The sequence below is a fragment of the Rousettus aegyptiacus genome, unplaced genomic scaffold (assembly GCF_014176215.1).
Source record: "Rousettus aegyptiacus isolate mRouAeg1 unplaced genomic scaffold, mRouAeg1.p scaffold_m13_p_11, whole genome shotgun sequence".
In the NCBI taxonomy this organism is placed as follows: domain Eukaryota; kingdom Metazoa; phylum Chordata; class Mammalia; order Chiroptera; family Pteropodidae; genus Rousettus; species Rousettus aegyptiacus.
In genome coordinates, this window is record NW_023416286.1 from 47,036,232 (window position 1) to 47,051,661 (window position 15,430).

The 15,430-nt window shown below is 45.8% G+C and overlaps 1 protein-coding gene across 3 annotated transcripts in view; it reads left to right on the forward strand.

Annotated features, from left to right (window-relative positions):
• The window catches only part of RASA3 (RAS p21 protein activator 3), a 120,061-nt gene that overhangs the window by 60,932 nt on the left and 43,699 nt on the right, over positions 1-15,430 (forward strand). For all 3 annotated transcript variants that reach the window (XM_016151967.2, XM_016151966.2, XM_016151968.2), the window contains 2 exons: positions 1,325-1,428; positions 12,142-12,236. In XM_016151967.2, the coding sequence (XP_016007453.1) occupies positions 1,325-1,428; positions 12,142-12,236 (199 nt within the window). The remainder of the gene's footprint in view (positions 1-1,324; positions 1,429-12,141; positions 12,237-15,430) is intronic.

The following is a 15,430-nucleotide window of genomic DNA, read 5'->3' on the forward strand; positions in this document are numbered from 1 at the left end:
TTACTTCATCATGGGGACAGTATGATGGAAAGCAGACACTGACGATACCAGAGCAAGTGACGGTACGTCATGCCACCAAAAATACTGTATTTTACAGAATCCGTAACATGTCAATTATGAGACATACCATTATTTTGTGTGCCACTAAAAAAGAGTAGTGCTAATTAATCCATGAAACAATCCTTTATGACATTGACTGCAGGATACATTCTTATTTCAGAGATGCCACAGTTTGGGGTGGGGAGGGTCATCTCAGAATTGATAAGATATGGATCTGGAGCTCTCTTGGTTGGCAACTGGCCCCTCCCTCCCTCCCTTTCTTTCCTATTGTCATGTCTTTGTCACTCACAATAAACGAGTGTCACTTTCGCTAGGAGACACTCATGGTATCAGTTCTTTTCCATCTCTCTTTTTATACTTGGTCAGGAATATACATCCCTCTTTCTCCTAATAAAATGTAGCATGCTGTTTTTGTTCTTACTTGACCTATTACGTGTTTCCTTAGCTGTGCACGTGCATGAAAATAGAATCATGCCAGATTTCAAGGTAGTCACAGGTGTGCGTGCTAAGGTAATTGCTCTGTTTCATAACCAGCAGATGCAGTTCTAGTGGGTGTTGTATTCTCTGTACATTTAACGTGGCTTCCATGAACCAGCGTCTGCTAACCCAAGCCCATGCCTAGCCAGAACCGTCAGGGGGGATTCCTGCCCCTTCATTAGAGTTTGCAGTTTATTCTGAGTTTCCATTGTGGGTGAATGAGCCTCAGGGTCTGTGTGGAGGGTTGGCTGTGGTTGGTGAGGATCCTCTCCTTCCAGCCAAAGGCATGGATTTCACTATACCTTCTGGAGAAAGAGAAGCATTGTCTGGAACTGGAATGCTAAATGAGGCCTGCCACCTGCTACCCCAGACCTTCAGAATGGTTAGTGGTTCTGGAGCATTTGTGCTAAACCTAGACACCCACAACAGATGTAATTTTGTTAATCCCACGATCTGCTTTCTGATTTCCCTGAGCTGTTGCCAAACCAGCACAGCAGTTCATTCATCTAGTGTGACCTGCCTTTGGTGCTGGGGCCACATCTATGAAGATTTTTACAGCCTATTTACTCTTGAGTTCATTTTTACCCCAATTAAGAAACTGTAATTTTATATCTCACAAGTGGAACGCAGAATAGCGTGTTCGTGGTGCATTTAAAAATAAGATGACGTGTGTGCCCGAGGTCAGTGCTTAGCCTGCAGCCCCCACTCGATGCCCACGTGAGCGACGACTGATGGCGAGGCATCACCTCACAGAGTCTAACGGTGCCCATTCTGTTTATTTGTCCAGCCCCTTCTACGGAGAAGACTTCTACTGTGAAATTCCTCGGAGCTTTCGTCACCTGTCATTTTACATTTTCGATAGAGACGTTTTCCGGAGGGATTCAATCATTGGTAGGTACTTAAATAGATGTTTTCTTTTTTTTTTTTTTGCTTCGCCTCTTCTGAATGGGGTCCATTCTGGCCTAAGTGTGGTGTCTCCCAGGCGCGGCAGAGTTGACTTAGCATTTTTAGCCTGGCCTTTCTGGCTGTGCTGAGCAGTAGCAGGAAGTGGCCTGCGGTGCCCAGCTAGCCTGGCTGTGGCATCCCCCGTGCCTGGGACATGCTGCCTGAGTCCCTCCCTGGCAGTGTGCGGAGGAGCTTCATAGCATGGGCTCACATGGGGAGACCAGAACATGCCAGCAAAGGCTTTGGAACTGTCCTTCAAGATGAGGGTACAGCACCCCCCAAACCTGTCCTCAAACGACTCCTGAGGGCTCCTCTGTGGAGTCAGTGTGCATAGGAGACCCTCTGTCATCATCCTGTCATCCTCGGGTTGTGCCCGTTCCTGACACCTAACACCCCTCCATTGTGGCTAGGACAGTGTTGCAGTGTTCTCTGAGGCATTGGAGTATTCTCAGAGATATTAGGTGTTCTCAGAGGTAGTGGGGTGCTCTCAAAGGCACTGGCATTTCAGTGGTAAACTCCTGGAGAGAGTGAGGCCTGATCCGACTGCGGAGGAGAGGTGTAGAACATCAAAGAACCTTCCGGAGTTCAGGAGTGCACTTCTGTTTCATTCAAGTTCACTGTGGCATTAAAAATAGAATTGAGAAGCCAAACGTGGGCACAATTGTAGTTGTAGGAATCCAAGCACCGTATAGCATCTACGTTGTGGTCTTGGCCTTTCCCGGGAGGAGAGGCATTGGGGGTGTTTAGCTGTTGGGTAGAGCACTTTGAATCTGAGGGCACTTGAGTCACACAGACTGTTCATTGCCTTTCCTCTGGCTCAGCCTTCGGGCATTCTGACTGTCCCCTACTCACTGCCCAGACCACCATGGAAGGTCTGTAGCGGTCTTGGAATGTAGGCTGCATGGCTACTCCTCGCACTCTTCCCTTCACTCTAGGGCTACCAGGGCTGCCTTTTCTAAGTGTGTGTCATGAGCATCTCCGCCCATTTTAAAGCTGACCACTGGCAACCCACTGCACTTTCAAAAGATGTTCAAAACATGGTCAGGGCCCCAAAATGACTCCATCATGTCCATCTGCAACATCTGGCTTTGATGTAGGAAGCGATCACTAAACATTTGTTGAAAGAATGGACAATTTTCGAGAATAACTCCACACATTGCATTTATTTGATTTTACAGATTCAATGTGTTTTATGGATAGTCTCCTATCTGAAGAAATTCTTTTTTGGAGTTACATGCTTTCATTTTAGAGTCTTGTTTTTTATCTTTATTTTTTTTTTAATGTGCCAAGTTTGAGGCCACCCTGCCCGATTTGGCTGCAGAAGAAAGTCTGTACTCCTGAGCATGCATTTGAGACCCTTCATAATCTGACCAAATTGTTCTCTGGGCTTAACTTCTCGGTGTCCACAATGGCCTTTCTATCTGTCTTGACATAAAAACTCGTGTGTATTAACACACACGCAGGGGTGGAACCCTACCTGTGTACTGCGCAGGACTCCGCCTGCACAACCTACCTGTCACCCTCTTACCACTAGAAGCCTTTTTAATGCACTTCAGTTTTCTGAAATCTGACTAGTCCTGCAGTGACGAGATCCCATGCTGTCTATTCCCGAGCAGCATGCTTCTCCCTCGCTAATGGGGAATGTGTTAAAATTTATCCATACTGGTGGACTCAGATTTTCCTAGGGCTGAACCTGGAATTCCATAGTTTATTAAGTTCCTCAGATGATTCTTACAGTTAGAAAAAAACTAATGTGTACTTGATGCTTATATGTACCAGGCACTGTGCTGGGTGTTTTCGTGGGCATAAAGCCATGCCATTTATTTTTTGTATTAACCCCAGGGAGTATATAACACCTCCACTTGCTATATCAAGAAAAAACTGAGGCTCAGAGAGGATGCACAGTGAGCAGGTGGGGAGCCAACAAATCAAACATCTCTGGTTCTATTTGTAGAGAAGTAAGTTCCAGTACTAGCCGAGACATGGGAGGGGAAAGGCGTGTCTACATCTGCTTTGGTCATCCCATGAAGTCATCTACCTCCCTAAAACCCTTCAGTAGGTTTTCCTACCCAACACCCCAGAACTCACTCTTACTCTGAATCTTATTTTCATCCTGACCAGTGTGTGATAGGTGGCTTCATAGAATTTCAGTCTGAACATTTTATATTCTAATCAGGCATTTCGATGTATGCTTTCCCCGGGACTCTGGGCGCCAGTCACCTGATGCACGAAAGCATTCCTAAACCTAAGTGATTTGGAATGACTAGAGGAAGGGAGAGCAGTAGTCACCTTTTCCACCAGACTCACCAGATGGCTGTGTCTGCAGCAGGAATGGGGGCTGGACAAAGTGACAGAACACATCCTGCTGCTCTGCGCTTGAGTTATTCCATGGTGGGCAGCGCCTTAGAAGCTCCTCCCTTGCCCTCCCTTCTCACTCCTTCCCTGCCTCCCCTCTCCTTCCTCTCATTCTGATCTCATGCTCTGTCATTTCCTTCTCTCCTTCACCCTGCTTTCCTTTTTAGGATCTTGGTCCACATGTGAATTCCTCCTTTAGTTCATGCATGTGGCTTACTTCCTCCCCCTGAGTCATCTCCGTGAGCCATCACAATGCCTCTTATTTGCTCTATCGAAGTTGGGTGAATAGGCGTCCAAGTCAGTACTATCTGGGGCTTATGAAAAAAACAGGTGGGGCAGTGAGGAGCCTTTATACAGGGGTAGGACATGTTGATTCTTGTTTCATTCTGGCTGGGGTGGCTTAGCTGAAAAATAATAAAACTTTATCAAAGTTTTGTGAGGCATTCATGTACTGAGCCTTAAGTGAACTCTACTGCTGGCTAAAAATGTTTTGGATGGGCGTATATAGGGATTAGTGTTTGATTCTAAAACGTTAAACCCACCACCCAACTTTAACGAGCCATCCAGTGCGTCGGTGAGCTGCACTTTTGTTCTGTCATTTCTTCTATCTTCCATACTCTCCCTTTGGAAGAATGGTAAGTGCTTCCTGTTTACTCTGGAACTATCCAGCAGCAATTCATGTTGTAGGAAATGAGAAGAGATGTAAATTGAAGTACCTGGTGCATATCTCTTGTTTAACAAATACATAGCATTTGCTATATGCAAGGTGTTGTTCTAAGCACTTTACAAATATTGACTTATTTAATTGTCATAACTTCGTGAAGTAGGTGCATTTTCAGATGAGGAAGCTGATTTCAGACATGTCGCATGGCTTTTAGGTGGTAGAGCTGGCATTTAGACCTCGGCAGCCAGGTTCTCGGTCTGTGCTACTGAATTCATTCTAGATTATGCTTCACTGCTTGTATTTAGAGGGAGTGATTGATTGGGGAGGAAGAAGTACGACATGGCTCCTGCTTATCGTGGATTGTGGGTGGTGGTACGTAGATGGGGCTGGAAAGTAATGGATGGCAGTAGCGGTAGAGGGTAGATGGGAGAGGAGGATGGTGATGGCAGAGGATGTATTCATATCAGAAGAAGAACTCATCTTCCACAACTCTCCACCGCCATCCCTCCCCATGAGCTGCGGCCTGCTATCGCCATCCACCGCCCTCCTCCCATCATTTACCATCTGCCACCCACCATTCATCGTCCGTTGTCTGTCCTCCACCACCCGCAGCTCATCCCCTACATCCGTCGTCCTCTAACACCCACCGTCCACCATCACCATCTGCCTTCCCTCACCCATCATGTGCTGTCCAGCACCACCACGGATCATTCATCATCTATCCTCCGCCACCCCTACGCGTCACCCACCAGCCACCGTCTACCACCACCCACTATCCGCCATTCGTCACCACTCGCCACCTGCCACCCATCATCACCGTCCGCCATCCGCCATCGCCATCCACCGCCCTCTACCCTTCATCACCTACCGTCATCCAGCTGTCATCTGCCCTCCTCCCCCACTCATCATGTACCATCCGCCATCCTCAAGCCTGCATCCTGTCCCTCGATCCACTAGTACTCCTCCACCACCCACAGTCTTCCACCACCGCTGTCCATCATTTTTCAGCCCCATCTGTGTCCCACCGCCCAAAATTCACTCGGTGCAACCCCATAACCCAGGAATCATCCTGACTCCCCAACCCCATTTATATTTGTCTTAGCCCCTGACATGCATTTTCCCTTTATTATAATGGAACCATGTGTTTGTAGAACACTTTCTTATTGGGTCTCTACATCTAAACACCAGAGCCTTGAAGTGGATTTACTTCCACCTGAAGGAGGTAGCTTTGTGTGGGTATAAGACAACAGGGTGACAGATGTGGGCCTAAGGCTGGGGAGCCCCACTTTTGCAAAGCTTGTTGGTCGAAAGAGAGTATTCATCCTCTTCTACCAAGAGCTCCTTTTAGCTTGTTTTTCCTCTTGCGGGAGCCACTTTGAGTGCACCAGCCTAACTGCTTTCCTAGTCCAGCAAATGCCTGGGCGGTGAGCTTCCACTTGACAGATGATGAGAAATTCACACTCAAAAAGTCTAAGGGCAACTTTTTTGATGAGGTAGCATAAAGTGGCGCTTATGAGGAAATGATCCATGCCTCTGGTGGTGTTTCTGTTAGTGTAGGTCAGAGCTTCACACACTTGTTAAAATGCAGATGCTGAGTCATGGGTCTGGAGCAGGGCCCGAGAATCTTCATTTCCAAAAGATAACATTCTTGGAAACTGCTTTGATTTAAGTAGAAATAACTGGAGTTTGTTCAGGAAATACATGGGCATAGGTCACATAGGAACTCAGATAATTCATATTTGGCTTAATTTTAAGATGGAACCATCATAATTGCTTCCCAGCTGAATTCTTAACTCTGAAGGAAATGGATGAGGGTTTGGAAGTTTACAGTGCACACTCTCCACGTCTTGCTGGCAGCTGTCCTTCATCGTGATGGATCTGAAATTCAGATCTGACCATGGGGCTCAGCTGCTCAGGTCCTGCAAGGCTCTCTTTGCCTTCAGGATGATGCTCAAAACTTTAGCTGGGCATTCAAGCCCTTCGTGGATACTTTGCAGAGGGATTCCCCTTTCCTTTCCCCCTCAACCCCAGAGGTGGGCTCAGGCCCTCCTAACCCTTCCCAATCCATCTCCTGGTGCCCCCTGCCTCCTAACCTTGCCTCGCACTGGCTCCTCGGCCTGGCACCCCACCTCTGGTCCTTCTACCCATCCTCATGCCCGCGTGGCTGCCGCCACCCACCTGAGACCCTGGTTAGCCTGAGGTGGCACCTGAGCAAGCTGTCCCCTTTGTGTTCTCCTATGGCTTCACCTGCTGGAGCATTTCTTTTGCTTCTTGTCACATGCCCACTGAACTGACTTCCCATGGCTTGGAGCTCCTTAAGGGAGGGCCCAGGTCTATATCTGTACAACACCTACTGGGTGCTCAAGGTTTGTTTAAGGAAGGTGGGAAGGAAGGAAGCAAGAAAAGGAAGTACGAAAGTTAGAGTCTTAAGCCATTCAGTTAGAAGTTGACATTTTACCCAATGACACTATGCCTGCATTGGACACACCAGTATGACAGGTGAAAGTGAATATGGAGATACAATGTTGGTTTTAGTAATTGGCACAGCTTATACTAGAATGAAGGAATTTGATTAATTCTTGGAGGTACATAAGAACTTTTTTGAGTGGTAATCTCAAGGAAAAAGAAATTTAAGAACTATTTTTGCATATTTTAATCAGAGAACCTGCTCAAGTTGGTTTTGAGGTTATTTCCCCTCAAAATAATGAAGTAAGATGGTTATTAATCATTCTGTTGAGGATATCTGCTATTTTTAAAGATAACCAGCAAAATCATGGTTTAGCCATTCTTGGTGGCTTTAAAATTATGGTGTGTCAGTGTGTAATTGGGCTTAGATGTTTTCGCCATCTTTTTTACAGCTGTAAAAATAAGTGGCTGTCTGGATCTCCAGGAATAATTTAAAGTTATGACTAGTAATTATGTTGTTACCAGGATGAGAAGCCAAGACGTAGAGTATAAATTTGTGTCACGGAAACGAGCTCGGTGTCACCGGCTTCTCACGGTCTCCCGTGTCGGATCTGCTGGCATCGAGCCAGGAGGAGCCCACACTCACCTTCTGTTTCTCCTGGTGCTCCCACCGCACATGTGCCCCGCTGTGGATTCTCGTCCAGGAGTGAGGGGCGTATCCAGCGAGGGTGGCCCCAACTCCGTTTTTTTTTTTTTTTTCTAAACTTGTTTTGCTATTCTAGGCCCTTTGAATTGTCATTTACATTTTTCAATCAGCTTTTTAATTTCCCTAATGCCTGAGATGGCACTGACCTGTAGATTAATTTGGGGAAATTTAACATCTTACCAAATTTGAGCCATCAGAGCCTCCAGTATAGCATATCTCTCCATATACTTGGGTATTCTTTAATTTCTCTCATCGGTATTTCGGGATGTATTTTCAGCATGTACATATCTTGTGTGTGTGTGCACGTGCACACATATTTATTTATTTATCCTTACATATTTTGCTTTTGATGGAGTAGATGAAGACTTTTTAAGATAGTACACCAAAAGCACAAGCCATAAAAGCATCATTTTGTGAAAGATACTATTGGTTTTTTTAAAATTTCACTTTTCATGGTCATTGCTTGTATGTACAAATACACTTGATTTTTATGTATTATCTTTGTATTCTGTGGTCTTGCTAAACATACCTATTCTATTAGATTTTCTTATCGATTCTGTGAATAAAGACTTTTACTTCTTCCTTTCTAGTCTATATGCCCTTGTTTCTTTCTCTTGCCTTTATGGACCAGATAGGACACCAGGTTGAAAACGAGTGACGAGAATAAACATCTCTTTCACCAGCTCAACCCTGGGAAAACGTTTGGCTGCCCCTCCTAAAGTCTGATCTTAATGGGCCGTCCTGCAGTTTTTACCCTGGTTTTCCATATGTCCCCATGTCCTCTGACATCTCTGTACTCACTTGGTTCCCCAAATCACATGCCCTCTATTGAACTACCTGGTGTGCCTCTCTCTTCTAAATAGACCCTGACAGGTACAGCACCCATTAGAGGAAAGAATACATGTTTTTAGTAGTGAAAATCAGGCAGCCCCACCTCTGTCCGAATAAGAAAGGGAAGCCAAATGATTTAGTGACTTTCGAGATCACTCAGATAGATTGGGACAACTCTGTGGATTATGCCACATCGAAGACATTTAAGTAGATGTTATGGTTGTGGATCAGGTATTCTCTCAGAACAGTATTTAGAAACACTAAGTATACATTTTTTAAAAGCACAGATTTGTATATTCTTGAATGTGATTGATCTTTAGAAGGACGAAGAGAAAGCTGGTGACGGGTGACGCTTGAGTCATGAACCTGTGTATCAGGGGAGAGAGAAATTTATTCTGGGCTATATTTTATATTCTTTGACAGTTTCGAGTTTTGTGATATTTTCCTGTATTACATACTTAATATTAGATTAAGTACTTCCAAAAATAAAGAGTAATGATGTGTAAGTTGTAGGATTCATAGAAGCATTAAATATGTGACTCCTCCTATTCCAGTTAAAGCTCATAAAAGCATTGCAATTACTTAACATTTCGAACTTCAAACGTAATCCTCTTATCCAGCTGAACTAATCACGGAGTCTGAGGATTTCTTTTTTCTTTTTCAATGAAACGTATTGCTCAATTCAATTCCAAGAATTTTTCTGTTTCATGTGGCTTTATTCTTGCAAGGCCAAAACCATATTCCCATTGGGAGAAAAGGATAGAGTTTTGCAGAAGCCAAACAGAGGGCAAGGCATATTCTCTTGGTGGCTGTTCTTCCTGGCCTAGGGGTGGGCTGAGGGATGGCCAGAGGTAGTGGGATCCACTGTCAGGACCTCAGCGAGATGCCACCAAAGCAGTGAGTGGTGGGAAGGAAGGACCAGGGAGTAGGGAGGAGCCTGAGATGAGTCCCGAGGGGGCCATCCTACCCTTGTAACTTGATGCTGGTTGGAGGAAATCTCACGTGGCCTCTAATTTGGTTCTCTCTGGATTTCTGTGGCGTATACTCTTTTCACAGCCTGTGTCCACTACATGTTCCCTGCATCTGTCTCTCTGGCTCAGCTCTCACCACATACCGACTGTGTGCAGTGGCTGAAATGGTTATGCAGTGTGTGGCTGGGCAGGATTTAGCTTCAGATGGCTCTGTGTGGTGAGAGCTGAGCCAGCGAGGTTGACGTGGGCAATGGTATTGACCCCTTGGAGTGCTTGTGTGCTGCGTCCACTTCACAGGCAGACAGAAGAACTGGCTGTGTGAAATTAACTGACCTTGAATTGAGGAGCCAAGTTTGAATGATTCCAGGGTCTTTCCCAAGTCTCCTTTGCAGTGTGCGGAGTGTGAAATACATTACCTTTTCTTTGAGACAATGAGATGATGTACATGTGCTGATATAATGAACGGCACAATGATGGATAGGTGTAGATTGAAGGCAGGTGTCATTGGAAGCAAAATGTCAATATCCTGACTCCCTGGACGCCTTTCCTCTGGCACTTGGAACAGCTTTTTCGTGTTTGTTTCGCCTTTCAAACGTTCACATCTGTGCTGGTGGGTGGGTCTCTCAGGATCTGGAGTCCAGAGCAGAGCTCCATTGACCAAGTTCTCAGAACAAAGTGTGAAGACCATAGGGGAGGAGTTCTGTTCTCTGTCTACTGAGGTTTCCTGGCCGGGGCCCTGTAAAATGGACTGACAAAAGGCAGATTAACAAGAGAGAAACAGTTTATTAACACCCACAGCACTCATCATGCAGAGGAAACTTCAATGACAAGTAACTCAAAGGGTTAGATTTTGGACTGGAATGTCGTCTTAGCAAAGGAACAGTACATTTCAGAGAAGGGACAAGACAAAGGAGAAAGGTTTTAGGCCTCGAAGGGTGGCAGACCGTGGGACAGTAAAGTATATGGGGAATGAATGGAGTAGGTTTTTTGTTTAGGACCATCCTGGCGCCGACTTTCCATCTTCTTCACGGCCATAATACTTCCTGGGAGAAGGATGTGGGGAAACCCTTATTTCTCAGCAGTTTGTGCTCGTGGTCAGATAAGGGGAGCTCTGGCAGGGCTCTGTCGATTCTGCATCTGTCGATTCTCATTTACCTTCAGCTTAAGTCATCTTGGTGCCAAAGTGACATATTTTGAGGTGGCATGTCTTGAACTCCCACAGCACCAAACAGCAGAACATCCTCTTCTTTTCCTTAAATCTCTCGTCTTGGAACAGATTGGGTGGAGACCCTAGTAAAGTCTCGTGTGAGCATTTGGAAACAGAACAGTCTCAGGGGAGCACCTAAGAGCAGGCGACATTGCAGGGGGACCTCAAGGGGCAAGGATGTTTGGGGAAGAGGAAATAATGGAAGAAAGGCAGGGAAACAAAAGCTGCACATAAAAATACATATATGCATGTATATAACATAATGCATATATGTGTATTTTCACTGAACTTCTAGCTCCGAAGTACCCAGCCTATGTACGGATTGTAAAACTATCTAGAGTGGACATCCGCAAACTCTGGGGCCCACAAAAGTTCTTTTGGGGCTTGGAAATGAAGATTCCAGGACCCCATAACAGAGATTCTGTTCCCTCCAACTGGGATAGGGCCCAGGAACATGCATTTTAGGAAACTCTCCAGATGTTTTGATGAGACACTTTGAGAGACACTGATTCATAGACCCAGGTGGGCAATAGGAGGGTGATGGTTCATTCTAGCTGCATCCTGAGTTTCTTTTGTTGCTGCGAAGTAACCTGAGTACCTAGATGTGCCATCGTGACTACGGATCTGACATGCGCACACATGCACACATGCTATATAGGTTAAATATACACACATACATATGTACACTAGCTAAACTGACTGTGCACACAGCATGCACAGACTATGTAAGTGGAATATGCATAGGCACACATGTGCATACACATTAAGCGGAGTATGCTCACATGTATGTGTTTGCACACACACTGTATAACCTAAATATGCACACTTGTGTATTCTAAGCTATAGGTCATACCAGTACACACACACACACACACACACACACACACACACACACACATTTCCATGAAATCCTCATCAAAGCCCTACCAAGCAAGCACTGCCCTATCCCCACTTTGCAATGGAGGTGTCGCGTCAGGAGGTGCTGGTGGTGTGGCGTGTCCAGGTCTCCCTGCCTGAATGGCCTAGCATTGGCCTTCACTGCTTTCTCCCTCACCCCCATCCTGCATTCCTCCCAGATCCTGAGCAGTTCACTGTGCAGATGCCTGGCAGAGCCGTTTCCCTGTCTGTAGAAAATACCCCACTACTGTCCCCACCTCACTACAACCACCTTGCGTAATGTACAGAGTGAAGATGCTTATAAAAGGTGGGTGCTGTCTAAACTCAGGCTGTGCGTCCATCCTGAGAGCAGGCAGATTGGCAACCACCGAGACAAGTCACGTGTGAGATGTGTTCTGCTAGTGGGCAGGACATGGGCACCTTCAAGATGAGATGTGTCATGTATTGACCGTACCAGAAGGAAGATAACATGGCGTTATCAGTTTACTCGATTGTCTGTTTTGCATTATATTGTTTGAAGTGATTGGTAGTGGTAATGGGAGATTTCTGCTTGTGAACCTTGTTGGGTCTGGAAGATTTGTTCCCTCTCATGCCTGCTTTTCCTCTGTGTTGTATGTTTTAGGGAAGGTGGCCATTCAGAAGGAGGACTTACAGAAGTACCACAACAGGGACACATGGTTCCAGCTGCAGCATGTCGACGCCGACTCAGAAGTACAGGTGAGACCTCCACTGGAGCCCATGGAACACTGGAGGCCTTTGGGAGTAGGAGAGACTATGTGGTTAAGAAAGATAAACAGGGTTTTGGTTTTAACAGAGACTGATGGTTATCACATTGTGTCCTCCTATTTATAGTAAGGATAGGCTTGTTAATTTTGTTTATTCAATTCGTTATTGTCACACTTTGTCATACAGATTGAAGCAGCTTTTAAAAATACAAACTATGAAAGGACAATAACAAATTGAAGGTGAAGAGAAAATATGGGTAAGAAAAAATAAAGATATGAGGTGAGAAGTGCACGCAGGACTCCATGCTGCAGGTCCCTGTGTTTGCTGGAGGTCATTGAATGTGTTCTCAAGCTCTCCACACTCAGCAAAGGAGGATTTAGAGTTAAAAGGAGTGACCACTCTGATGAGGTTCCCATTGTGTGAAGCGTCCTAGGCTCACCCTGGCTCGCATGGGAAATGCGCTAGCTGGGACTGACCCCCCTGTCCTGTGGAAGGAGCCGCCCCCCAGGACTGGGGGTTTCTCCCCTTGGCAGGTGAGACTGCAGGGCTCCAGGTTCCCAACCCTTCCCTACAAGACTGCTCTTGGACTTGCCAGTAACTTGGGATCACTCCTCACGCTGAGCATCCCAGAGAGTACCCGAACACCCATCAGAGGGACAGCTGCATCTTCTCTTCTCTTGTGACCCTGGCTTGTGTGGTTTCCAGTCAAGCCTGTTCTTAAACTCATGCCAGTGTCTAGAATTCCAAGACTGGGAGCCAAGACCAGACGGCACAATGGCCCTGACACTGAGATGCACGAGCTTTTTTATTGGTGGGTCCTGTGGGACGCCAAGGCTTGGCAGGGGTATGTGGCTGGGCACAGGGTCTCTGGCATAGGCAGGCCTGGCTCAGAGCTTGGTGTCCCCATCTACTTGTGAAATATGCCAAGGATGGTTCTCTCCAAGCTTCAGTCTCCTCTGTAAAGTGGGGTTTTGTGAACAGCCGGCCAGTGCCTGACACGTTGCAGGAGGACTTCCTCGGCGCCGTCTGGCACACCACACTCCAGAGGTTCTGTCCAGCATTTAGAGACCTCATGCCTCATGCTTTCCCCTGGACCCTCGGCCTCAGCTGGGCTCTGAGGGTAAAGGCAGGGTTTCAGGGATTCTGCCTCTTAAGTCCTGGTATGCACAGGACCTGGTGGCCATAGGGATGGATCCACAAATTGACAAGGAGGCAGCCAGAGGAAGTGTTGAGTTGAGCCAGAGAGGCATCATAATGGTGCTTCACATTTAATTAATTCCGACCAAGGGCCCACACTTGCTGTAGAGATTAGAAGACAGTGTAATTACTACAGAATTACAAACCCTGTCCAAAGTTGAAAAACTGTTCTAACAGTGAAGATGAATGTTGACACCAGGAATACAACAACCAACTGCACCTGCTTGGATGACTTGGAAATCTCATCTTTAGACAGAAGTTTCCAGAAGCGATGTGCTCTGAGATGGCGCTCTGTAACCGTTCCTGGTTTTCGTTCTGACAGCCTTCCCCGTCAGTTTTATTCTGAAGTAGCACAGCCAATGGCAGCGTAAGCGGAGGGCTTCTGAGAGCATCCTGTAGCGGTGTCTTCACCACGCTCTTCCTACTGTGTTACCCCCAGATTCAAGTGGGATTTCATTGACAAGTATAACTTTTCTTTTCTCTTGCCTTTTTTTTTACTTCTAATTTTGAAATGGTTACAGATTCATAGGAAGTCACAAAAGTAGGCAGAGAATAATGATTAGCAAATTGTCCGTTCTCCTATTTATACTGAAAGACTAAAAACAGTGAATAAAGGCCTGTGTTCCTTGCCCTCCCTTCCCCCATGGTGGCATCCCTTGTAACTAGAGCAGGAGCACGGCCAGGATGCTGACAGCCTCATAATACACAGATCTCATTCAGATCTCACCAGTTTTACGTGTACACACGTGTATCGGTGTGTCCATGCATGTGTGTATGTGGGTATATGTGCACAAGTGCATGTGCGTCTTCTATGCAGTTGATTGCATGTGTGTGCACATGTGTGTACATTTGTATCCTGTGCAGTTTATCATGTGTAAGTTTGTGTAATCGCCACCACAATCAAGATCCAGAACTGCTTTGTTACCACAAATTTTATGAACATGGATGCGTGGCTTCATCGTATGGCTGTGTGTAATATTTGCACTATTTCATTACTGTTGCACTTTTTAGGCCTATGGATAAGTCCCTTGCCCTTCTGAGCCTGATCCATATCATCTACGAGATGGGATACTAACTCTCACTGGACCAATTTCCTAGGTATTTGTGAATTTCGAAAGGGAACTGTATCGTCATTATTACCATGAAGAGAAGAGGAAGGATGATGTTCGTTGATTGCCTGCGAAGTCCCAGCGTTGTGCTGGGTAGTTAGTTCTTAGGGTGCCCACTCAAAAAGTGGTCATACCCCCAAGAGGAGCAATGCTCCCCAGATTCAAAACTGGCTTTTAAAAGTGCAATTATGATCTTTGCCCTACAGCCAACTTTTCATTTTGAAATGTCACATTTACAATTTTTAAAAGGGCAGAGGATAGTATATAATTTCTTAAATCCATCTGCTCTATAATTCACAGTAAAAGGCATGTGTCCAAAAGAAAGTATCACAAAACTAGGGTCAACGAGAGATCAACGAGTCACAGAAATGGGGGGAAAAGACGATTTAAAAAATACCTTGCTTCCTTCTGGAGCCGATGATGTTTAAGTCTCTGATAAATCACTTTATTAAAAATGATTAGTTGCTTCAGCTCCTTCCCTGACCCTAGGTGGCTCACAGAACAAGGTTATTTGCAGGAACGAGCCTGAAATGTGCTCTGTACTGCACAGCCAGTCATGATTGCCAAAACATTTGCTTGAGTTTGGAAAGGTTCTCTTCTTCTCATGCCTTGGGTCCTTCTTGGTATTGAATGGGGAGGGAGACAGTCTCCTAGCCATCATCCAAGCAGGCCCCCCTCACTGAACCGCCAGGGGATCCTTCCCTAACTCCTCCAGCGATGCCTGGCAGCCACTAAGCTCTGCTTTGTGCTTTGTTTTGTTTTAGTAAACTTGTTAAGAAAATATATATTCAGAAAAGAATGCCAGTGAGCCATCACGGCAAACCTAGCAGCCACGTCCTGATCATCTCTAGGAATTTGATGCATGTGTCAGACAATCCT